Source organism: Dipodomys spectabilis, unplaced genomic scaffold (genome assembly GCF_019054845.1).
Source record: "Dipodomys spectabilis isolate Male_0828 unplaced genomic scaffold, ASM1905484v1 ptg000002l, whole genome shotgun sequence".
NCBI lineage: Eukaryota > Metazoa > Chordata > Mammalia > Rodentia > Heteromyidae > Dipodomys > Dipodomys spectabilis.
In genome coordinates, this window is record NW_024870679.1 from 15,973,787 (window position 1) to 15,999,791 (window position 26,005).

At 39.9% G+C, this 26,005-nt stretch overlaps 1 protein-coding gene across 3 annotated transcripts in view; it reads right to left on the bottom strand.

The window, feature by feature from the left end:
• Positions 1 to 566: 566 nt before the first annotated feature.
• The window catches only part of Mtf2 (metal response element binding transcription factor 2), a 52,934-nt gene continuing 27,495 nt past the window's right edge, over positions 567 to 26,005 (bottom strand). For all 3 annotated transcript variants that reach the window (XM_042677654.1, XM_042677670.1, XM_042677662.1), the window contains 7 exons: positions 25,720 to 25,843; positions 15,270 to 15,337; positions 11,577 to 11,747; positions 4,845 to 4,950; positions 4,674 to 4,726; positions 4,459 to 4,563; positions 567 to 2,964 (listed from right to left, as the gene is read on the bottom strand). In XM_042677654.1, coding sequence (XP_042533588.1) covers positions 2,607 to 2,964; positions 4,459 to 4,563; positions 4,674 to 4,726; positions 4,845 to 4,950; positions 11,577 to 11,747; positions 15,270 to 15,337; positions 25,720 to 25,843 — 985 coding nt within the window. In that variant the 3' untranslated portion in view covers positions 567 to 2,606. The remainder of the gene's footprint in view (positions 2,965 to 4,458; positions 4,564 to 4,673; positions 4,727 to 4,844; positions 4,951 to 11,576; positions 11,748 to 15,269; positions 15,338 to 25,719; positions 25,844 to 26,005) is intronic.

Genomic DNA, 26,005 nt, shown 5'->3' on the forward strand with positions numbered 1-26,005 from the left:
CATGCATGAGGCCCTGGGTTCAATTCCTTAGCACCAAATAAGCAGGAAAGGCTGGAAGTGGCGCTGTACCTCCAATGGTAGAGCGCTAGCCTTAAGCTGAAGAGCTGATGAACAGCACCCAAGCCAAGGGTTCAGGTCCCACAACCAACCAAAAATTAAAAAAAAAAAAAATCCAAGAGACACTTATCTCCAAATAACCAGCAAAAAAGCAGAGCAGGAACAAGGCGCACACATGAATAAATATACAAGTGCACACACGCACAGGGAAAGGGAAAAGGAAAGCGAAGGAAAAGAGCTAAGTTAAATGTGAATTCTAATATTTAGGCCCACAGGTATTGAGACAAAATATCTTACAAATACGAATGTACAAGCTGCCTAGGTGTTATTTTTAAGACCATCAAAAATGAGCATGCAATACTTATGACATGGAGAACAAAGCAAAATAAAAGCATGTTTTTTAAAAAATCACCTCAACAGAAATAGTATTACCTCTGAAGCTAAATAAAACAGTTAAATGCTGTACTAGTGTGTATTTTCAATTGAATACAGAAGCAAAACTCATTAGCTCTTTAAAAAATACACACATTTAATGTTGGTCTGTTTTAATTCTAAGTAAAGCAATTCCAAAAATACAAACTGAACATCAGAGCCATGTGAGCCACCATGATAAAATAAACAAACATTCACAACAATTACGTCTAAAGACAATTCAGCTTGATAAATCATCTTCCAAGTATGTTTAAAGAGAGAGCTACTAAAAATACTGCTGGTGTTCAGTTAGAATTAAAGGACTCAGGGAAAATGAAAGAATATGATACAGATGGAGTGAATAGGGTTACACGGGATTTACATTTTCCATTACCCCTAGATATAAACAAACATTCAAAAATCAACACAAACTCTGTGTGTTATTCAAAATATTGCAGCTGCAGGAAAGGCAACTTTAAATTAATAGCTAGGGGAAAATCAAGTTTTGGTGGAGGTAAACAGAAGTGACAGTTTTCATGTAGCACTTTTGTAAAGCTCATCTGTACCTGGTCAGCCAGGAACCAAATGCAGGACGGCGACGTTCTCTGCTTCTTTTGGCTATAATGTGACAAGAAAAAGTCATCTTTTGAAGATGTTTAAGGAAATAAAGCAACTTTCTTTATAGACAATCAAATAATCAATTAATGGAATAAATAAGTACTAAACCACATTTTTACCACTCTGTCATCACTACTCTTTACATATTTTTCATTTTGGCAGCAAATTCCCCCCAAATCTTAGCCTAAAGTCCACCAATCACTTTTAAAAGTAAAATTAATAGCCACCAAAATAAGAATATTCTTCTGTTTACTCTTTGGCTAAGAAAGAAAACAAACAAAACAAAACAAAAAGAAACAGGACAATTCTAACACTGGTGATAAAAGAAAACTGGTCTTTTTACATGTAAAATAAAGTTATCAATTTAAATCTTGGTACATTTTATAAAAACAAGAGGTAATGTTGTAATAAAACAGCAGCAGCCTCAGCTGGCAACACACTGTTTGTTAACCCTGTGCAATAAAATACTTTGTTCACACTACACTTATTCAGACATGACTAACAGTTACTACAGACGTTTCAGGAATCCCTGTGGGACTCCTATAGACTTACTGTTCAAACTGAGAGACATTTACAATCATAATGTGCCATGAAAACTTGAAAATGTTACTTCTAGTAGGAAATAATGTCGATGTTACTTTAATTTGTTTCAGGTACTGAACAGCTGAGTCACAAGGACTCACAGTGAAAGCATTCTAGAAGCCCAGAACACTGGTGTTCAAACCTTCTAAGACTTGTTTGACACATTTCTCTTCATACATAGCAAGCAACAGCACCCAATGAAAGCCTGAGAAGAAATGCTGCTGTGTAAATACTGCAACTATTCCTGAAAAAAGAATTATGGGATTATATACTCCAAAGCTGCCAATTCCCATAATTTGTATTGCATAGGTCACATAATCACACACATATATATACACGGCCGTGTATATATATGTACATGCAAAGAATATATTAAGACGACAATGAAGTCTAGTCACAGAGCAATTTACAGGCTCAATATATTTTTTACACTTTGCTTGAAAGAAAATTTCAATTATCTTACAGTCTTTCGGTAGGCATTATATACACTGCACTTTATGAAATCTAAAAGGTAATGAAATAAATTTTTCCAACATTCTGGTAACAAAACAGACAATGTTCCTCCAAGTACTTGTGCTATCTACATGACCTGTTTGCTGTGATAACCACTAATCACAAAAACTGACTCAATGAATTAGAGAAATTATCTAATACCATGCATGTGTTGGAATCATATTTAATATCCTATCCTAGCAACATTCTACAAATCTGAAGGTTTAAAAAATTAAGTCTCTGTTCTGATTTTTAAAAGATATCTTTTTATGACAATATCCATAACAGTGACAAGTACATGTTAAGGCTAGTATCTCCTCCGTGATGTTTTTTTTTTTTTTGGCTTTGTTTTATTAAGAAAGATAGCAAAAACCAGACTCCTTTAGGGCTCTAAATAGTACCTACAGAAACTGAGAGTGCAGTGAACATAATGTTCAGTCCTACAGTCAGGATGCAGTTGCTCCTTCCCACTCCACAAGATACTGCACCTTTCCATCAAGTGTCACCCGACGAGCCAAAACTCGGTATTTTTCGCCACATGCTATTCTACCTGCAGCACCAAAATAACTAGTAATGGAGTTTTTCAGATGATTGAGTTGCAACTCTTGATCTGCTAAGTTATTCAGAATCTCTGTGTTGAGTTCCTCAAATTGATAATCTTCTTTGCCTTCATCATCTTTTACAATTTCTGAGTTCTGCGTCTGGAGTGCTCTTCTTGGAAGACGGCCTCTTCTTCTACGCAAATGTGGTATTGCAGCAGGCCAAGATCTTCCTGTGCGAGTTCTTTTTCTGGAGTCAGTCAATCTACAGAAAAGACCATGATGATCTAAGAAGCTGATTTTTGTTTTTTTTTGGTCGGTCGTGGGGCTTGAACTCTGGGCCTGGGCGCTGTCCCTCAGCTCTTCAGCTCAAGGCGAGCACTCTACCACTTGAGCTACAGCGCCACTTCCGGTTTTCTGGTGGTTTTTTATTGGAGATAGGAGTCTCACGGTCTCTCCTGCCTGGGCTGGCTTTGAACTGCGATCCTCAGATCTCAGCCTCCTGAGTAGCTAGGATTACAGGCGTGAGCCACTAGTGCCCAGCTAAGAAGCTGATTTTTAAAACTCTAAATTCAAAATGCTTTCATTGGGGGGGGGGGGGGGGGGGGAGAATGGGAAGGGGAAACAAAGGAGGAGGCAACAATGCTTGGTAAGAAATGTACTCATTACTTTGCACATGTAACTGTAACCCCTCTGTATGGTATTTTCATTAAAAAAAAAAAAGGCTTTCACTAACAAAAATAGTCATATGTCCACTTCTCCCTTCTCTTTTCTAGCTCTCTCTCTGCTCTTTTCTAGCTCTTTCTCAGCTATTTCCTTCTCTTTCCCAGCTCTCTTCTCTTTCCTAGCTCTCTTTCCTACCTTTCCCAGATACTCTTTTCTAGCTCTTTTCTAGCTCTCTTTCTCTCTCTCTTTCCCAGTTTTCTCTTTCCCACCTCTTTCCCAGCTCTCCCAGCTCTCTATCCCAGGCCTTTCCCCACCACGTGGAAGACCAAGATGGCCTGGTGCCAGCAGGAATGATGCAGATAAAGGGCTTAAAGTCAGGATAGGTGGGATTCCTCTGTTTTTTTTTTTTCCTTTTTTCTTTTTGTTTTTCCCTTTTTGCTCTGAGGAATACCCACAGTTCTGACGGCCTTTTGCAGAAAAAAAAAATATATTCATATGTCCAATACAGACTTATTTGAGAAATAAAACAACCTTTTTACTGCAAAGCACACCTACATAATAAAGACATCAAAAGGATTAATAGAATGCAAACTTCTAAAGAATTTATGAATTTTACTCTATATTCTAAAAGCAAAAATAGTCTGTTGACTTAACAATGTGATGAGTCTATCATAGCAACTGCTTTTCAAAAAAATTCAAACTAGACCAGGAGCCAGTGGCTCACACCTGTAATCCTACCTACTCTGGAGGCTGAGATCTGAGGATCCCAGTTCAAAGCCAGCCCAGGGAAGAAAAGTCTGTGAGACTCTTATCTCCAATTAACCACCAGAAAACCAGAAGTGGCGCTGTCGCTCAAGTGGTAGAGTGCTCCCCCTGAGCTGAAGAGCTGAGAGACAGCGCCCAGGCCCAGAGTTCAAGCCCCTCCACCGACCAAAAAAAAAAAAAACATGAAACTATCCCCCCTCCCTTTTTTTTTTTTTTAAAGGACTACAGGCATGAGCATGAAACTATCCATTTTAACTGCTAAAAATTATTCAGTCATTACAAGAACCTAAAAGAAAATTAAGGAAGAAAAGGAATATAAAATATCTACCCATAATGCCTGGAAATGCTAGACGAGGTAGTTTCTTTTGCACTGGAAGCACCCGTGAAATCCACATCTGAGGTATTGGACGAGTGTGCAGTTCCCTCAGTCCTCCTGAGACAAAAGAATTTAAATGGTATAACAACTATATTACATAACAATAGAAAAACTAATTCCCTCAAAAAGAAAATTCCTAAGAAAGAAAATAATAGCTTTCTATTTACCCTATAGAACAAGGTAAATCCAACGTAGGATTCTCAGAAATGGATTCTTTATCCTAGAAATAAAAATATATACTTAAGACATGGATCTACAATAATAGGAAGAAACACAAACTTCTCAGTAACTTCATACATCTTTACTCTCTTAGAAGATATGCCAAAAATTCCTCTTACCAAAGTTGGCTCAGCAGTCTTTTGAATCATTTTTCTTGTATATGGACCAGGAGGACGACCTACAGATTTTTTCTTTCCTTTTTTTTCTATTCCATTGCTAACTTCTCTAAAATGGAAAAACATTATGCATTAATCTCTCCATAAAAAGCGTAACTTTAAATATAATTACAAACATGTATTTTATTTTTATATTTTATATTAATGGTAACATGAAAATTACATTAAATAAATTGGATTTTTTATACATTTATTCAAGTGTGTAGTAGATAATGTATTCTAATTTAAACAAATAACATTTTCACTTGGGTATCATGAAAAGTTTAAGGAAAAATGGGCTCATGCTTGTAATCCTATCTACCCAGGAGGCAATCTGAGGTTTAGTTTGAAACCAACCCCGGCAGGAAAGTCCATGAGTCTTATCTGCAATTAACTACCATTCTACCAAAGTGGTAGAGTGCTAGTCTTAAGAATAAAAGCCCACCGTGAGCTGGTGCCTCACCCTTGTAATCCTAGCTACTCAAGAGGCTGAAATCTGAGGATCTTGGATCAAAGCCAGCCCGGGCAGGAAACTCCAAAAGCCTCATCTCCAATAAGCCACTAGAAAACCAGAAGTGGCACTATGGCTCAAGTGGTAGAGCGCTCCCCTTGAGCTGAAGAGCTGAGGGATAGCGCCCAAGCCCAGATTGTTCAAGTCCCACAACCAACCAAAAAAAAAAAAAAAAGAAAAGAAAAGAAAAGAAAGAAAGAAAGAATAAAAGCCCAGGCCCTGAGTTCCAATACCGGGAATGGCAAAAAAAAGAAAAGGTTTAAGGGAAAAAGTTCTCCTTACTGTAATTCTGGAATTTACATGCAATGGAAATAAAGATTTAAAAAGCAGGAACAACTATGAATATTTTCATCTTTCTAATAGTTTAGTTAGGTTGTTACTACATGGAGGATTTTTCAAGGATTACTTAAAAATTAATTGATTATAAAATTACTAATTTACCTCATAGACATATCTGTTAAAATTACAGTATCTATTAATAGAAGCTGACTTTAGAGATGTGTATTAACAAATTCCAGAGTGATTCTATCTGTAAGAAAAAAAACTTAAGGCACTAGCAATGTGGCTTAGTGGTAGAGTGCTTGCCTAGCATGCATGAAGCGCTAGGTTCCATTCCTCAGTATCACATAAGCAGAAAAGGCTGGAAGTGGTGCTGTGGCTCAAGTTGTAGAGCACTAACCTAGAGCAAAGAAAGCTCAGGGACAGGGCCAAGTCCCTGAGTTCAAGCCCCAGGATGGGAAGGGGGAAGGGGGAAGTGGGGGGTGGGGGGGGAGGGAAAGGGAAAGAGAAAGAGAAAGAGAAAGAGAAAGAGAAAGAGAAAGAGAGAAAGGGAGCAAGAAAGAAAATTAAACCAGAGTGGCAGAATGAAGGCGAAAGTTGTAAGGAATTCTTCATCCTGGGAGGGAGTCACTGATAAATCAAACTTAGAAAGAATTAGAAAAACATTTTTTAAACACACAGCCAAATACATAGCACAGCAAAGAGAAAAAGTCCATTAACTTCTAATTGAAGGGAAGAAAAAAGAAGTAATTACAATATACCACACATCTATTCCATTTACTCCATCAACAAACAGCAATTCTAGAAAGGAGATATTAGGTAACAGGGATATGAAGGTATCCTGTGCTGAAAGAAGGATGCATCAGATAGTTAGATAAATATGTATAGAATGTGTATAGTTGACAAATATGTATACATACAAGCTACTAAAATAGGAGAAAGGTACTATATAACAGGCTAGAAAGAGGTGAATGGAGATAACTGGGAAACCCCTATCCCTCTAGATGCTAAACTAAGGTCAGAGAATTAAAGTGCAAATATGAGGACGGAGAAAGTAGGAAAGAAAAAGGACCAGATGCATATAATCACAAGTCTCAAGGATAAGAGGGATGCGATCTGCCTTTATTTGGCTGGGGGAGAGGGAGGTCCTGTTTAAACTTGGGACCTGGACACTGACCTTCGGGTTTGTTTTGTTTTGGTGTTAATGCAGTCTCATGGACTCTCCTACAAAGTCAGGCTTTCAACTGCAATCCTCAGATCTCAGTCTAACATTTAAAAAGGACCACTATACTAAAAAACACTTCTCAAACTAAAAGGAGCAATCTATAAACACAGCCCAGAAGAAACTAAGAATAGACTAGATAACTGGACTCTTATCTAGTGGTATTAGATGGTAGAAGAGCTGCTAAGAATAGAGCAGTGAAACAAAAAATTTCTGGCTTTTTTTTTTCAATTTGTGCAGATCCTGAGGCTTGAACTCAAGGCCTGGGCACTGTCCCCCCTGGCATAGTTGGTACTCTATCCCTTGGGCCACAGCTCTACTACTAGCTGTTCTGAGGTTGTGAGTGGTTAATCGGAGATTAGAGTTTCACAGACTTTCCTGCCTGGGCTGGAGCTAGCTTAGAACCACAAAATTCAGATCTCAGCATCCTAAATAGCTAGGATTACAGACATGAGCCATCAGTATCCAGCTCTTTGTAGAATTCTTTTCTCCTCTAATTTATAATAAAGACAATACTAGTACAGGATTACAGTGACAGATTAGTAACAGGAATAGTAAACATTTCCTTCCTTTAGGGAAGAAACCTTAAAATAATATTTATCTACTCTATTACATATTTCAAATGATTATGATATAGTAGCAACACTTTGTCATCCTATTCCCTTAACTCTACAATTAACCTTTTTTTTTTGGGTCGTGGGGCTTAAAGTCTGGGCTTGGGTGCTGTCCCCGTGCTCTTCAGCTCAAGGCAAGTGCTCTACCTCCTGAGCCACAGCGCCACTTCCGGTTTTCTAATGGTTTATTGGAGATAAAGAGTCTCATAGACTTTCCTGCCGGGGCTGGTTTGAACCGTGATCCTCAGATCTCAGCCTCCTTAAGTAGCTAGGATGAAAGACGTGAGCCACCGGCGCCCGGCTACAAATAACTATTCTGTACCTTTTATTTACTTAAAATTTTTTCTGTACTACTCAAGCTATTTTTTTTAAGTTCATATTCCATTGAGAAAATATTTTCTTAAGATAGAAACTGCTGGGCACTGGCAGCTCACACCTGTAACCCTAACTATTCAGGAGGCTGAGAACTGAGGATTGGGATTTGAAACCAGCACAGGCAGAAAAGTCCCTGCCAGACTATTATATCAAATTAACCACTGTGAAGTTGTGGCTCAAAGTGGTAGAGAACTAGCCTTGAGCAAAAGAGCTCAGAGACAGGGCCACCACCACAAAACAACAACAAAAAATTCAAATCATCATCCATCTATAGAAATAACAATCACTAATACCAGTACCCACTGCAGCTTTCATTCACAATTTACCCTCCCTGCTTTCTTCCTTCTCAATCAGAATTCTTGAAAGTCATTTTCTCCTCCCGTCACTCATACACTCTTATTATTATTCTGAATATACCCATGTCCTTTCCATGTAGGAGAAGCCTATTTTTCACATTAAAGTGAGAAGTTGCCTCATCGAACAGCATTTCAACCCATTCCAATCTACCTTATATCTTTACTACTCCAAACAAATTATTTTTGTCCAGGCCAAATTTATTTGTCTAACAAATAATTTTCTCTCATCTTTATCTACCTTTCAAAAACAGTGTGTGTGTGTGTGTGTGTGTGTGTGTGTGTGTGTGTGTGTGTGTGTGTGTGTGTGTGTGTGTGTGTGTGTGTGTGTGTGTGTGTGTGTGTGTGTGTGTGTGTGTGTGTGTGTGTTATTCTTAATATACTACTTTTCTCTAAATACTCCCTTTTCTTTTGACTTTCATGACATCAAACGTTCCTGGTTTCATGGGGGGAAGTGTGACTCAAGGGTTAGTGCACCAACCTGGAGTGAAAAAGCCATGTGATTCAAGACTCTGAGTTCAGGACTGGCAAGAAGAAAGAAAAGAAAAAGCCAAGCAATGGTGGCTCATGCCTGTAATCCTATCTGCTCATGAGGCTGAGATCTGAGGATCACAGTTCAAAGCCAGTCTAGCCAGGAAAATCTGAGACTCCTATCTCAAATTAACCACCAGAAAACCAGAAGTGGCACTGTGGCTCAAGGGGTAAAGTGCTCACCTTGAACTGAAAGCTGAGAAACAGAGCCCAGGCCCGCGTTCTAGTTTTTATTTTTTTATTTTACCACTTCCAAAAAACTGGGGGAATAGCAGTATTGGGGTTTGAATCAGAGCCTTGGCTTGCTAAGTTTATGTCTTTTCTCAAATGAGGTCCTGTGTTTTTGTCAGGGCCAGTCTTAGATCAAGATCCTGATACTCATGGCTCTCCTACCTAGATGGGATTATAGGCATAAACCGCTTGTTTGTTGGACAGAGGTCTTAAAACTTTCCCTGGGCTGGACTCCAATGGCAATCACCCAATCTCTAATTTTTCTAGTAGCTGGAAACTACATGCATTCACCACCAATCTTGGCACTTCCAAATTTATAAATTATACTAGAACATTATTTTTGTTTTGTTCTGTGCCAGTTCTGGTGCTTGATTTCAGGGCCTGGGCACTGTCCCTGAGCTTCTTTTGCTCAAGGCTAGCACTCTACCACTTGAGCCACAGCGTCACTTCTGGCTTTTTCTGTTTATGTAGTACTGAGGAATCCAACCCAAGGCTTCATGCATGCTAGGCAAGCACTCTACCACTAAGCCACATTCCCAGCCCCCCAGGCTTGTTTTCTTCTCTTTCAACTTGTTCTGCAGATAGTTTCATTCACTCTCTTGGCTTTACCAATCAGTTTCTAAATTTACATTGCCTAGTTTATTTCCAGAAACTCCTTACTTATAAATCTATTTACCTCTGTATTTTATATTTTACATCACTCAAATAAGCATACACAACATCAAGTTCAACAAGTAGAAGCAGAAAAATGCTTCAATATCTTACAAAAAAAAACAGGTGGTGAAGTGGCGCTATGGCTCAAGCGGTAGAGCAGTCGTCTTGAGCTGAAGAGCTGAAGTACAGCACCCAGGCCCAGAGTTCAAGCCCCAGGACCAAAACAAAACAAAACAAACAAAAAAAAAAAACAGGTGGCATGTATGTTTGCAAACTAAGTTGGCATCGTGGTCAAGAAATACTAATATCAGTTAATTTGATTTCTTTCATTAATTTAATTCATTAGCAAATCCAATCAATTCTGCCTCCAAAGGAGATCTCTAATCTATTCTCTATCTACTCCTGAAAGCAATCATCAGCTCTCTCTTGCCTACACAAATATATTTTTTTTATTTTCTCTTTTTTTATCTTACTATATCCATACTATTTTCAAAGCAGCATTTAATTCAGGCCCTGGTGGCTTATGCCTATAACCCTAGATACTCAGGAGGCAGAGATACGAGGATCATGGTTTAAATCCAACATCAACACAGCAAAGTCCACAAGACTCTTACATCAGATTAATCACCAAAAAGTCAGAATGGAGCTACTGTAGTTCAATTGGTAGAGGGCTAGGCCTTGAGCAAAAAAGCTCACGACCTAACCTAGGCTCTCAGATTAAGCCCAAGGATAGAACAGGGGCATGGAGTGAGGGGTATTAAATTTGCTTATATTACATTTTAGGTGACTCCCCCATTAAATCCTTTATTTGGGGGGGGGGGGGGTCGGTCATGGGGGTTGACCTGGGCTTGGGCGCTGTCCCTGCCCTCTTCACCTCACTACTGCTTGAGCCGCAGCACCACTTCCCGTTTTCCAGTGGTTTATTGGAGATAAAACAGTCTCACAGACTTTCCTGCCTGGGCTGGCTTTGAACCAAGAGCCTCAGATTTCAGCTTCCTGAGTAGCTAGGATTACAGGCATGCGCCACTGGCGCCCGGCTTTCCCATTAAATTCTTATGAAACTACAAGACCCTATGTGACCAAAACCACCCACTGTTCTTAAGGTCCTCTGTACTCCTTACTCATGCCAGTTTTCTGTGATTTGCTAGAAGTTGGCTCCTGGCTTTGTACTTGTTATTTCTGCTACCTGGAATACTTTTCTATATCTTTCCCACTGTTAGACAATTTTTTTTTTGGTCAGTTGTGGTGCCTCAACCCTGGGTCTAGGCACTGTGCCTCAGCTCTTCACTCTACCACTTGAACCAAATTGCCACTTCGGCTTTCTCTGCTTATGTAGTGCTGAGGAATCGAACCCAGGGCCTCCTGCATGCAGGGCAAGCACTCTACCACTGAGCCACCTTCCCAACCCTAGATAAATATTCTTTAAGTTCCAATTTATCTGTTAAGCATTAACATTAAACTTCTGTTTAAAGTACGAAGTACCCAGAATCTACTGATTCCCCAACTCTAAAACGGTATACAAATTCTAAATGGTAATAGTATGTACAGTAATTATTTTACAAATTAATTAATTACCTTTGTACCCCGCTACAATGTAACCCTATGAGAGCAAATGGAAAAATCTGTATCATCATTATATCCCAAGTCCTTTAATAAGGCATTTGGCAATTGTGCTCAACAATTGAATAAAAAAATGAGGAAACAGACAAACAGGCCAGTACTTAAGCTGTTTGTTTAAATCAACAGGTTCAATTTCTTGAAAGTATAAGGCCTAAAATAAACAAATAGCTAGCAACAACTCTTTGTGCCTTAATCTAAGAAAGAAGTTATTGACAGGGAAAAAAAATAACTGCCACTTGTACTTTCAAATATATTTTTAGTTAGAATAAGCTAAAGAGAAAAACTAAATGACAGATCAACTTTTACCTTGAATCAGATATAGGTTTGGATGCCTTTCTGCCTTTAATTTTAAATTCATGGGATGTTCCTTCGGGTTCTTTCTCTGCTTTGAAAGCCACATTTGGTGGCACAGGAGGAACACGAATTCTCAACCCAAACAAATGCTTCTTCTTCTTTATTTCCTTCCCAGACATAAACCTAAATTTAAAAAAAAATTAACTAAAATTTTAAAAACTGAAATATATACATAGTAGAACCTAAGTTGTAACTTTTAGATATAAGGCCCTTATACATAAAAACTCACCGAATACTACAACCCAGAGCCAGTCCATAGTAGAACATCAAAGGGGAAAGGACAGGATCAGAGAAGAGAGAAAAGTTCCTGTCTACATTTTTTTTGGGGGGTAAGGTCACTCATGGGGCTTGAATCTGGGCCTGAGCACTGTCCCTCAGCTCTTCAGCTGAAGGTTAGCACTCTAGCACTTAAGCCACAGTGCCACTTCTGGCTTTTTCTGTTTATGTGGTGCTGAGGAATCGAACTCAAGGCTTCATGCATGTGAGGCAGGCACCCTACCACTGAAACACCTTCCCAGCCCCATTTTTTTTTTTTTAAATCATGGCCACTAAACATGGTATGAGCCCATGGTCCCAGGCACTTGGAATACTAAACTTGAAGGATCACTTGAACCCATGAAGTTTTATACATTTAAGTTTTGAGATAGCCATGGTTAGCCCCAATTAGTGATCTTCCTGCCTCACTGTCCTGAATGAGAGCCCAAGACCCTGAGTTCAAGCCCCATTAGGGGGATGGAGGGGAGAAGAGGGGTATAGGAGAAGACAAATACTTAAAGCAAGTGCCAATATATTTTAAATGTCCTCTAATTTTAGGGGGAAAAAAGTATCTCAAAAAAAGTTTATGAGGCTGGGAAGTTGGCTCAGTGGTAGAGCGCTTGCCTTGCAAGCCTGAGGCCCTGGGTTCGATTCCTCAGCACCACATAAGGAAAAAAGAAAAAAGCCGGAAAGTGGCGCTGTGGCTCAAGTGGTAGAGTGCTAACCTTGCGCTGAAGAGGTGAGGGACAACGCCCAGGCCCAGAGTTCAGGCCCCATGACCGGACCCCAAAAAAAAAAAGTTTATAAGGGGCTGGGAAGGTGGCTCAGTGGTAGAGCGCTTGCCTTGCATGCCTGGGGCCCTGGGTTCGATTCCTCAGCACCACATAAGCAAAAAGAAAAAAAGCCAGAAGTGGTGCTGTGGCTCAAGTGGTAGAGGGCTAGCCTTGAGCTGAAGAGCTGAGGGAAAGGCCCAGGCCCTGAGTTCAGGCCCCACGTCCGACCCAAAAAAAAAAGTTTATGTAAAGAACTATTTTATTTCAAGTGGAACTGTGCACAAAAAAAATAGGGAACTGTTAATGACCTAAACAACTATTATTATAGTAGGATTCCATCTTAGCTCTAAAACCTCCCTAGTCAGAGAACCTCTACCAACTGTGTAGAACCCATGATTAAGAATTGGGAGGTTGGCCGGGCGCTGGTGGCTCACGCCTATAATCCTAGCTACTCGGGAGGCTGAGATCTGAGGATCGCGGTTCAAAGCCAGCCCGGGCAGGAGAGACCATGAGACTCCTATCTCCAATAAACCACCAGAAAACCGGAAGTGGCACTGTAGCTCAAGTGGTAGAGCGCTCGCCTTGAGCTGAAGAGCTGAAGGACAGCGCCCAGGCCCAGAGTTCAAGCCCCACGACCGACCAAAAAAAAAAAAAAAAGAATTGGAGGTTGCTAGACTCTGGTGGCTCATGCCTGTAATCCTAGCTACTCAGGAGACTAAAATCTGAGGAATGCAGTTCAAAGCCAGCCCAGGCAAGGAAAGTCTATGAGACTCTTATCTCCAATTAAGGACCAGAAAAAAAAGAAGTGGTGTTTTGGCTCAAGTGGTAGAGTGTTCCCCTTGAGATGAAGATCTCAGGGACCATATCCAGAGTTCAAGCTCCAGGACTGACAAAACAAAAAACAAAAAAGAATGGGGAGGTCTAGGAATGTGGCTTAGCAGCTAGCATGTGGCTAGCATTCATGAAGCCCTGGGTTCAATTCCTCAGTACCACATAAAAAGAAAAAAAAAGGAAGTGGCGTTGTGGCTTAAGTGGTAGAATGCTACCCTTGAGCAAAAAAGAAGCTCAGGGAAAGTGCCCAGGGCCAGAGCTTAAGCCCCAGGACTGCCCAAAAAGAAAAAGAAAAAAAGAATGGGGGCCTCATTTGACCTCAACAGAAATGGATGGATTTGACATACTATGTTGGAACCAGAATTTGTCATTCCACCAATATTTTTCTCTCTCTCTTTTTTTTTTTGGGGGGGGGGGGGGGTGGGAGTCATGTAGCCTGAACTCTGGGCCTGGGTACTGTCCCTCAGCATTTCAGCTCAAGGCTAGTGATCTACCACTTGAGCCACAGCACCACTTCTGGCTTTTTCTGCTTATGTGGTGCTGAGGAATCATCCAGGGGCTCAGGCATGCAAGGCAAACACTCTACCACTGAGCCACCTTCCCAGTCCTCCACCAATATTTTATGAGTTGCCTTGCAGGTTACTTAGATACTTCAATGATTTAGTCACTAGTAATAAACACATTAATTAATGAGAATTACTGGCAACTTCAAAACAGCAACTTGTAAGAAAAATTGCATAATTTAGTAGTTGGTTGGAGTCTATATAAACACATTTGTAAGATTTTTGTGACAATTTGAAAGTATTTTCAAGAAATTTAAATATGGGGCTGGGACTCTGGCTTAGAGGTAGGGTGCTTGCCTAGCATGCATGAAGCCCTGGGTTCCGTTCCTCAGTATCACATTAACAGAAAAGGCTGGAAGTAGCACCGTCGCTCAAGTGGTAGTAGCCTTGATCAAAAGCAGCTCAGGCACAGTGTCCAGGCCCTGAGTTCAAGCCCCAAGAATGTTAAGAAAAAAATATATATATAAATATGCTGGTTTTTAAAAAGGCAGAGATTAATAAGAATATAGGAAAATATCACTTAATTATCTCAGATAGCTCAGACCAGTAATACTACCACCTTTCTATAACAGGTAGTAATACAATAATACAACTGCATTATAAAAATAAGCAAATTACAAAATACGCTTTTTCAAAAAGAACAAACCAAATTCCCTTTGAAGATACTGATATGACTCCCACCTACCTACCCATTCCCACAAATAATCTTTTTTGTTTTTTGCTGGTGCTGGGGTTTGAACTCATAGCCTGAGCTCTGTCCCTACGCCTTTCTGTGCTCAAAGCTAGTACTCTACCACTTGAGCCACACCCCATTTCTGGCTTTTTCTGAGTAGTTTATTGGAGTTAAGAGTTTCATGCACTTTTCTGCCCAGGCTAGCTCAGATTTCAGGCTCCAGAGTAGCTAGGATTATAGGCATGAGCCACCAGCACCTGGCTTCTTTTTCTATTCCTCAATAATCCCGGCTTTTACTGTGCCTCCAAAATGTAGACATTCAAAGTTTCAAAATGGTAAAAACTTGTTACATACACCAATCCTATAATTCTTATCTATTCTTTTTTTTTTTTGTCGGTCGTGGGGCCTGAACTCTGGGCCTGGGCGCTGTCCCTCAGCTCTTCAGCTCAAGGCGAGCGCTCTACCACTTGAGCTACAGCGCCACTTCCTTCTTATCTATTCTTTACACTCAGTAACTGTCTCCTTCACAGAAATATATAAATCAACTTACATGGTCTTGTAATCATTTAATGCCTCCAGAACATGCTCGTATCTTTCAGATTTTGGTGTGTCTGCCAGCTGTGAAATATTAAACAACAATTAACATGGTACAATGTCATCTATTTGAATATACAGGCATTAGACAGAGGCAATTTGATGCAAAGGACTAGAGAACTGACTAGTGCTAATTTCAGGTCTATACTACATGACCTACTAGGGCCATTTCACCTTTCACAACTTAGTTTCTTACCTACAAAAAAGAAAATAAATTTTGTACTGTGTTATTAGTTCATTATTTGAATTAAATGGTATGCTTAGGAAGTAAAAAGATGCTATAAAAATGACATTTTTAATATTAGTGGTTCCTGATTTCCTTTAATTCTATGAGTTGAAGAAATAATATGCAAGAATTATTTTAATATTTACCATAAAGATATATATATCAAGAGGGAGAAATATAAAAAGTAATGAGAGGGCTGGGAATGTGGCTTAGTGGGAGAGTGCTTGCCTAGCATGCACGAAGCCCTGGGTTTAATCTCTCAGTAACACATACATAGAAAAGGCTGGAAGTAGCGCTGTGGCTCAAGTGGTAGAGCACTAGCCTTGAGCAAAAGAAGCTCAGGGACAGTGCCTAGGTCCTGAGTTCAAGCTCCAGAATAGGAAGAAAAAAAAAGTTATGAGAAATATAATTTATTTCCTGAAACTTCTACTATTACCATAATCTCTATTTTAAAAAATACTGAGGGGCTGGGAAGATGGCTCAGTGGTAGGGTGCTTGCCTTGCATGCCTGAGGCCCTGGGTTCAATTCCTCAGCACCACATAAGCAAAAAGAAAAAAGCTGGAAGTGGCGCTGTGGCTCAAGTGGTAGAGCGCTAGCCTTGAGCTAAAGAGCTGAGGGACAGCACCCAGACCCAGTCGTGGGCGACTGGACCCAAAAAAAATTAAAAATACTGTGAAACTGGGGGCTTTTATTTACTAACTTTGAGTGTACTTTTGCTTTAATATCCTAACTTTGTAGAACTTACCTCATTCTAAATTGCTCATAATTTTCTGTCATCACAAACCATTTTAAAATCTATATATTCAATATTAGAAAATACTCTTTTTTTTTTTGTCAGTCATGGGTCTTGAACTCTGAGCTTGGGCACTGTCCCTCAGCTCTTCAGCTCAAGGCTAGTGCTCTACCACTTGAGCCACAGCACCACGTCTGGTTTTCTAGTGGTTTATTGGAGATAAATTTCACGGACTTTCCTGCCCGGGCTGGCTTTGAGAGAGATCCTCAGATCTCAGCCTCCTGAGTAGCTAGGATTACAGGCATGAGCCACCAGCGTCCAGCTTAGAAAATATTCTATTTGACCTAATAGGTCCTACCCCAAACCCTGCCACTGCCACCAAGATTTTTTTGGGTCTTCTTCAAAGTTTGGGCTCATTTATTAAAAAGTAAAAAATTAATGACAAAGGATCATGATAAATTAAAGCCAAAAAACTTAAAAAAAAAAAAAAGCACAATTTGAGCCAGGCGCTAGTGGCTCTCACGCCTGTAATCGTAGCTACTCAGGAGGCTGATACCTGAGGATCACAGTTCAAAGACAGCCCGGGAAGGAAAATCCATGAAACTCTTATCTCCAATAAACCACAAGAAAACTGGAAGTGGCATTGTAGCTCAAGTGGCAGAGCGCTCACCTTGAGTTGAAGGGCATGGGGACAGTGCTTAGGCCCAGAAAAGAAAGCACACTTTGAAGATACCACACTTGACTTTTTTTTGTGCCACTACTGGAGCTTGAACTCAAGGCGAGCGCTCTACCCACTTGAGCCACAGCTCCACTTCCAGCTTTTTGGTAGTTAATTGGAGAAAAGAATCTCACAAATTTTTCCTGCCCAAGCTTCAATTCATTATACTCAGATCTCAGCCTCCTGAGTAGCTAGGACTATAGGTGTGAGCTACTGTGCCCAGTTTCACAGTTGATTTAAAACTACAGTACTGTTCTTTTACCAAATGAAACTGTCTTGTGGACTTCCTGCCTCAGGTAGCTTCAAACTACAATCCTCAGATCTCAGTCTCCTGAGTAACTAGGATTACTGACCTGAGCTACAATCTCTTTGGTAAGAGAATGAAGCCTAGTCATTCAATCTTGGCTTAGCTTGACAAAAGGTTATGGACCTATGGAAGAAGCTAGTTCCACAGGTAGGTAAAACCTTCCATTGCTCTTACAAGATTAATTCTGAAAGTATCTAAAAACAAGCATTATTTTTAAGTATGAGATTAGTTTTTAACAGACACAATCTTTATTTACTTTAAAGTTTTTTGCTAATTAATTCTACCTTTTCCCAGCTTCTTATCAACCTGAATAGAGAATCTTACCAAATGAACTGCTATCAAATTGAGTATCCTGTTCTATCTTCACTATTATTTATGCCTAAAAGAATCTTTTAAAATGTCATTAATGGAGCTGGGAAGGTGGTTCAGTGGTAGAGTGCTTGCCTTGCATGCATGAGGCCCTAGGTTCTATTCCTCGACACCACATAAGCAAAAAGAAAAAAAGCCGGAAGTGGTGCTGTGGCTCAAGTGGTGCAGCGCTAGCCTTGAGCTGAAGAGCTGAGGGACAGCACCCAGGCCAAGTTCAGGCCCCACGACTGGACCCAAAACATAAATAAATAAATAAAATAAAATGTCATTAATGCCAGTGTCCCCTCCTCCCCCCTATAATCCTAGCTACTCAGGAGGCTGAGATCTGAGGACTGCCATTTGAATCCAGCCTGGGCAGGAAAATCTGTGAGACTCTTAGCTCCAATTAATCACCTGCAAACAGGAAGTGGTGCTGTGGCTCAAGTGGTAGAGCTCTAGTCTTGAACTGAAGAGCTGAGGGACAGTGCCCAGGCCCAGAGGTCAAGCCCCAAGACAGACAAAAAAAATAAAAATAAATAAAATAAAAATATCATTTTTTTGTTATCAACTCCATTTTTCCAGATGATCCTTTCTCTTGACTCTGACATGCTTTCCTAAGAGGGGGAGGAAGGGAGGGGACCTTATCCTGAGTGTGGTCCTCCACTGGTCTCCCTCATTGATTAACATACTGTTTGTTTTAATTACACATCAAGTTTTCATCAGCTCACATTTTGTTACATGAAATCAAGTTGCATTAGATCTACACCCTAGAATTTGACAAAACACTTTTGTTAGCCTTTTTTCTGTGGGCCAGGTGTGGTACTGTGCACCTGTATTACCAGCTACTTAAGGAGACAAGGGTAAGAGTATAGCAGTCCAAGGCCTCCCCAGCAAAAACTTGAGAGACCCTACCTGAAAAACAAATGAAAAAGGAAAAGGCAGAGCAATGAGGAGTAACTCATGTGGAAGAACACTTTCACTTTTGGTCCTGAGTTCAATTTAAAGTATTGAAAAAAATTTAGCAGAATTGACCTGATTTCTGAAACCATTTTTACTTTAGGAAAACCACAATGAACTTTGCTTTCTTACATTTATTCTCATGATTTCTCAGAATTCTTACCTATTTTAAATGGCATTCTCAGAAGTATTTTGCACAGAACTACACTTTTCAGAAAAGGATCCAAAGCTCATTTTTCTGCGTTTTGCAAACTAAAATTGCAACTATAATAAATCAGAAGTCAGGTTCCCGTGTCTCACACCTATAATCCTAGCTACTCAAAGGCTGAAATCTAAGGATTGCCATTCAAAGCCAGCCCAGACAGAAAAGTCAGTGAGACTTTTTTTTTTAATTTTGTTTTATTGTAAAGATGCTGAATAGAGGGTTACAGTTATATGAGTAATGAGCACATTTCTTGTTCATCAGTGAGACTCATCCCCAATTAATTATCAGAAAACTAGAAATGGCACTGTGACTCAAGTGGCAGAGTGTTTGCCTTGAGCTGAAGAGCTCAGAGATAGTGCGTGCTCAGACCCTGAGTTCAAGTGCCACAACTGATTAAATAAATAAATAAATATTTCAAAATCAGACCATCTACATTAGAAAAGTATCATATAACCATGAAGTTTTTATAGTACCTATTTTAACAGAAAAATCTCTTTCCTTTTTTTTTTTTTTTTTTTTTTTAAAAAAAAAAAATTTGTGTTATTTTTGGATATGGGGGGGAAGGATTAGGTTTTGGTTTATATTTTGATATAGGATCTCACTATGTGACCCAGGCTGGCTATGAACACCACATACTACTATCTCAGGCTCCCAAGTACTTTATTGCAAATCATGGTGCCAAGTTCAGCTCCTTTTTGCTCCTCCCCCTCTAGACACTATTCTAACATTACATTTATTTTCTATAAAATATTTATGTATTTAATTTATAAATTTCTATAAAAACATAAGTGCCATTATTTCAAGGGTAATTTCCTTTCAATAAAATACCTCACTACTCTCAATACTGTGTTTCATGACATATAGACAGAAGTTTCAGTAACTTACTAATACTTCATGTAATTATATAGCATTTAAGGTCCCATGTATTTTTGCTAATCAGATTTATTTTCACCATGTCTTGGTTATTTTAATACATTTTTGTCTGCTCATATTTCCACCTTATTATTTCAACTAGTTTTACCTATGTTTCTTTCTCCTTCAAAAGTAGCACCACAGCCGGGCATCAGTGGCTCATATCTGTAATCCTAGTTACTAAAGAAGCTAAAATCTGAGGATCTGGGGATAGCAGTTCCAAGCCAGCATGGGCAGGAAAGTCCAGGAAACTCTTACTTCCAACTAACTCTCACAAAACTGGAAGCAGTGTTGTGGCTCAAGTGGTACAGTGCTAGCCTTGAACACAAAGAGGCTCAGGGACGGACAGCACTCAGATCTTGAGTTCAAGGGCCATATCCAACCAAAAAGAGTAAGTACCACCATATATATTGTATCAAATTTAGTGTTTGGGGATTTTTTTTTAGGGGAAAGGGGTGGTAATGGGTTAGAACTCAACATTTCACACTTGATAAACAGATGCTCTACCTCTTAAATCTCTCTGCCAGCTTAGAAAGTGGATTATTATAGAATTAAGATTGAAAATCTTTTTTTTCTTTTTGGTGGGTATGGAGTTTGAACTCTGGGCCTAGGCGCTGTCCCTGCACTCTTCAGCTCAAGAAGAGCACTCTACCACTTGAGCCATACTACCACTTCCAGTTTTCTAGTGGTTTATTGGAAATAAGAGTCTCAACAGAGGACTTTCCTACCTTTGAACTGTAACCCTCAGATCTCAGCCTCTGAGTAGCTACGATTACAGGCGTGAGCCACTGGTACCCAGGTAGGTTTGAAAATCTTATTAGAAATCAGACGACTGATAATAGGCAGATTCTGAGAAGTATTTTTTTTTTTTTTGGTCCTGGGGCTTGAACTCTGGGCATGGGACTGATAATAGGCAGATTCTGAGAAGTATTTTTTTTTTTTGGTCCTGGGGCTTGAACTCTGGGCATGGGTGCTGCCCCTCAGCTCTTCAGCTCAAGGCTAGCGCTCTACCGCTTGAGCCACAGTACCACTTCAGGTTTCTAGTGGTTTATTGGAGGTAAGAGTCTCACGGACTTTCCTGCCCAGGCTGGCTTTGAACCAAGATCATCAGATCTCAGCCTCCTGAGTAGCTAGGATTACAGGTGTGAGCCACTGACGCCCGGCATCTGAGAAGTATTAATATCTCATTTTAACATCTTTAGAAGCAACCTGGCACAACTGAAACACCCTAAAATAAAAATCTCAAGTATGTTATTGCTGTAACATTACATTGCTATTTAGCACTTTTTTTTTTTTGCCAGTCCTGGGACTTGAACTCAGGGACTGGGTACTGTCTTTAAGCTTCTTTTGCTCAAGGCTAGCAGTTTACCACTTGAGCCACAGCACCACTTCTGGCTTTTTCTGTTTATGTGGTACTGAGGAATCAAATCCAGGGCTTCATGCATGCGCTAGGCAAGCAACCACTTAGCCACATTCCCAACCCTAAAATTTAGCTATTTTATTACTTAAAAAAATCTTTTGAGACTGGGAAGTTGGCTCAGTGGTAGAGCACTTGCCTTGCATGCCTGAAGCCCTAGGTTTGATTCCTCAGCACCACATAAGCAAAAAGAAAAAACCTAGAAGTGGCGCTGTGACTCAAGTGGTAGAGCGCTAGCCTTGAGCTGAAGAGCTGAGGGACAGTGCCCAGGCCCAGAGTTCAGGGCCCACGACCGGATTTTTTTAAAAAATCTTTTTTTGCCAGTACTGGAGCTTGACATCAGGGTCTGGACACTTGCTGTCCCTGTGTTTTTCTAATTCAAGGCTAGCCCTCTACCACTTGAGCCACACCTCCAACTTGTGGCTTTTGGGTGGTTATCTGGATATAAGAGTCTCATGCAACTTTCCTGCTGAGGTTGGATTAGAACTTCAATGCTCAGATCTCAGATTGCTGAGTAGCTAAAATTCCAGGTGTGAGCCACTAGTGCCTTGCTCAAAACAAACAAACAAAAAAAAATCAAAACATAGCAGCTGCTGGGCACCAGCCAGGCCTGTAATCCTAACTACTCAGGAGGCTAAGATCTGAGGATCACTGTTCAAAGCCAGCCCTGGCAGGAATGTCCATGAGACTCCCCGCCCCCCCCCCTTCCATGAGACTCTTTTTTTTTTTTGTGGGGGGGGGGGGGGGTCCGGTCGTGGGGCCTGAACTCTGGGTCTGGGTGCTGTCCCTCAGCTCTTCAGCTCAAGACTAGCGCTCTAACACTTGAGCCACAGCGCCACTTCCAGCTTTTTTCTTTTTGCTTATGTGGTGCTGAGGAATCGAACCCAGGGCCTCAAGCATGCAAGGCAAGCGCTCTACCACTGAGCCACCTTCCCAGCCCGCTTCCATGAGACTCTTATCTCCAATAAACCACTCAGAAAACAGAAGTGGTGCTGTGGCTCCGGTGGAACTGAAGAGCTGAGGGACAGTGCCCAGGCCCAGATTCAAGCCCCTCTATTGACAAGGAAAAAAATTTTTTTAAATGAAAAAAATGTAGTAGCTCGTCAAAAAAAACTATACAATCTATACGGTATTAAGGTACTACTAAATCACAAAAATGTATAAAAAAACCCATCATCAGATTATCAGAAGACTCTGGTAATCTCCTGAGAGTTTTTAAGAAGTCAACTAAGAACAAAGATATATGATAAATTAAATTTGCCTTTCTAGATTAAATGATTATCTCCAAAACAAGTGTCTAATGCCTTTACCACTTGAGCTAAGTACCCACCCGTTGTGCTCAGGATCACCTACACTATGCTCTTATTTATGCCTCTTGGTTAGATGGTATGACAAGAACATGCCAATATTCCAGGCTTTATTGACAGAGATTGAAGGATCTCACTAAATAACATTTTGCCTAGGCTAGCCTAATCTCCTTGATTGCTACCTTTCTTATCTCTACCTCTGGAGTGGATAAGTGAGCCACTGAGCCAACCCAAATGTATTAGTATTACCAAACCTCTAGTAAAAGAAATCACAGCTAGGCTCAAGTCTATAATCCCTTAGCTACTCAGAAGGCGGCTGAGATCTAAGAATCAGGGTTTGAAGTCAGCCAGAGTAGGAAAGTCTATGATAGTCTTACCTCCAATTAACCAGCAGAAAAGCCAGTAGTGACCTGTGGCTCAATGACAGAAGGTTGAGCAAGAAGAGTATTGAGCAAAAAAGCCAAGTGAGGGCACAAGGTCTTGAATTCAAGACCCAGTACCAGCATGTGTGTGCACACACATGCACATCTGCACATGTGTGCGCATGCGCGCACACACACAAATACAAAAAGATATACATACGACTAGTAACAGAAATAAAAGCCTAAATTCAATGTCATTATTGTCTTATAATAAGGTAATTATTCTAAGAAATGTGTGGTGTTTTTATTTGAATAAAGACAAGGAATGGTTTGAAGTGATTACTAGTCACCAAATACACTATTAGAAAGTTAGCTTATGGGGCTGGGAAGGTGGCTCAGTGGTAGAGCGCTTGCCTTGCATGCCTGAGGCCCTGGGTTCGATTCCTCAGCACCACATAAGCAAAAAGAAAAAAGCCGGAAGTGGCACTGTGGCTCAAGTGGTAGAGTGCTAGCCTTGAGCTGAAGAGCTGAGGGACAGCACCCAGGCCCAGAGTTCAGGCCCCACGACTGGACCCAAAAAAAAAAAAAGAAAGTTAGCTTATGGGGCTGGTAAGGTGGCTCAGTGGTAGAGCACTTGCCTCACACACATGAGGCCCTGGGTTCGATTCCTCAGCCGAAAAAGCCAGAAGTGGTGCTGTGGCTCAAGTGGTAGAGTGGCCGCTTTGAGCTGAAGAGCTCAGGAACAGCTCCCAAGCCCAGAGTTCAGGCCCCACAACCAACCAAAAAAAAAAAGAAGTTAGCTTATGTAGTTTCTCTTCTCTTTGCTGTGCTGGGATTGAGCTTATACATTTGGCAAGTGTTATGTCACTGGGCTACCTTTCTTATTTCTAAGGCAAAATCTTAGAGGCTACCGACAATGATAACAAGTATTGGCATACTACAAAATTTCTCCTGGAATGTAGGAGAGGTTCAGTTGGGTAGATACCTGAAATTCAAAAACTGAACTGTTTTCTTTAAAAATAAGCTGTCATGCTGCGTGCTGGTGGCTCATACCTGTAATCCTCGCTACTCAGGAGGCTGAGATCTGAGTCCAGGCAGGAAAGTCCCTAAGACTCTTATCTCCAACTAACCACCAGAAAACCAGAAGTGGCCCAGTGGCTCAAGTGGTAGAGCACTAACCTTGAGCTGAAGAGCTCAGGGACAGCACCCAGGCCCAGAGTTCAAGCCCCATGACCCACAAAAAAATAAAATAAGCTGTCATTCTTACCTAATTTTTTTCCAGACATCTTAACTTAAATGTATACATCTTAATAAAATTTGTAGCAGTAGAAATATATGCAACTTTAATGTTTTTGTATATATATTTTGTATATATTGCCTATCAAGTAAACTACTGCAGAATTTGAGCACGTGACACAAAATACACTATTCAAGTAAACAAATGTATCTTCTTGTAAAATGTTGAAAGGGTCATGGTTAGAAAGACTTTTAAGGTGAATGCATTGGGCCATTAAATGTTAAGATGAGAAACATAAGGTAACTACTAATGCCTTACCTCCTGCTTTGTTATTACTAATTGGTTTACTAAACTTATCAAACTTTAAAGGCATCCACTTTCTAACTTGACTTTTTTAATTTAGTTTTCAATGTTTTCAGTTTCCTACATAGTGAGTACATGTCTTGTCAAACATTGTTATTCCCTCCTTGGTTTTTCTCCCACTTTTCTTTTCCCCCACTATCCCCTCAACTTGACTTTCAAAAACTATCTCATCAGGAAACGAGAATTATTATTAGAGTACATAATACTCAAAACATCTATATCAATTGAATTTGGAAATACCTTTGTTTTTTAAATTAGCTAATGTGCTAACTCAACAAATGTGCACATTGCTAATACCCATGAAACCTCAAAAAGAAAAAAAAAACGTTCCTTAATATTCTATTTAATATGAACTTCATAATTCATGCCAAAAAACTATAGCAAATGCTGAAATTCTCCCTAAATGTCAAATTAGTTTGTACATTTAATCTCAAAAGGTAGTGCAGGACTATAAAATACATTTAATTCTACACAGTTTACAATGTTTGAAGTTTTCAATTAATAGTTCATAATTTATGTGTTAATTTTAAATAAATGCTATTTTTTTTTTTTGCCAGTCATGGGGCCTGAGCTCTGGGCCTGGGCGCTGTCCCTCAGCTCTTCAGCTCAAGGCTAGCACTCTACCACTTGAGCCACAGTGCCACTTCTGGCTTTTTCTGCTTATTTGGTGCTGAGGAATCGAACCCAGGGCCTCATGCATGCAAGGCAAGCACACTACCACTGAACCACCTTCCCAGCCCAAATGCTAAAAATTTTTAAACTTATTCATTTCTTTCCTTTCTATTCTAGTTAAAAAATGCTTTAATGAACATACATATTCTTTGTTTTTCAAGGCTTTGTAAAACCAGCATAAATGTTGCTAGACTGAGAGGATAATCCCCAACTCATCTGTCTTTATAACTCATTACACTAATGTTATGATTGGACAGACCATTTCTTGAAGTCAGTTATGAAAGAAGAATTTGTTATACCTGTAAGTTTACAGAAAACATAAAAGGAAATGGAATCATCAGTAAGATACTTAACAGAAAGGATTTCTCCTGCCCTCCTATCTTTAACTACAATGATTCTCACTTCAAAGCATGAAGATAAGTCAATTTACTTCCTCCATTTATAATCTTCCAGAGTCAACCCAGTAAACAGAGAATGAGGGGGTTGATTCTGATGACCTTACCAAAGCTAAATCTCCCAGAACTAAAAATAAAATTCAGACAATCTTATTTGTCTGACTGATATGTGTCTTATTTGCTTTTTATAAAAACAAACAAAATAGACATCAAGTAGCTAATAAAATTAGCTCTATGGCCACCTACCTCGCCAGGGTGCAATCTATCCCAGTTTTCATTAATGTATGTCATAAGCTCAAGTTCAGAATCAAAGTATTTCTTCTTGTGAATAACACTTAGGTTGTAAAGGCATAGGTGTGCTATATCTACCCTGGAATCCAAACATAACCAAAATATACGAAAACAGTGTTTTGAGTTACTGTTCAGAAATCACAGTTTCTTAATAAAACTTGTACAATTAAAAGAAGTAATTAGGTGAGAGAAGATCAAACTCCTAAGTCATATTCACAATATTTAAATCATTATACATGGA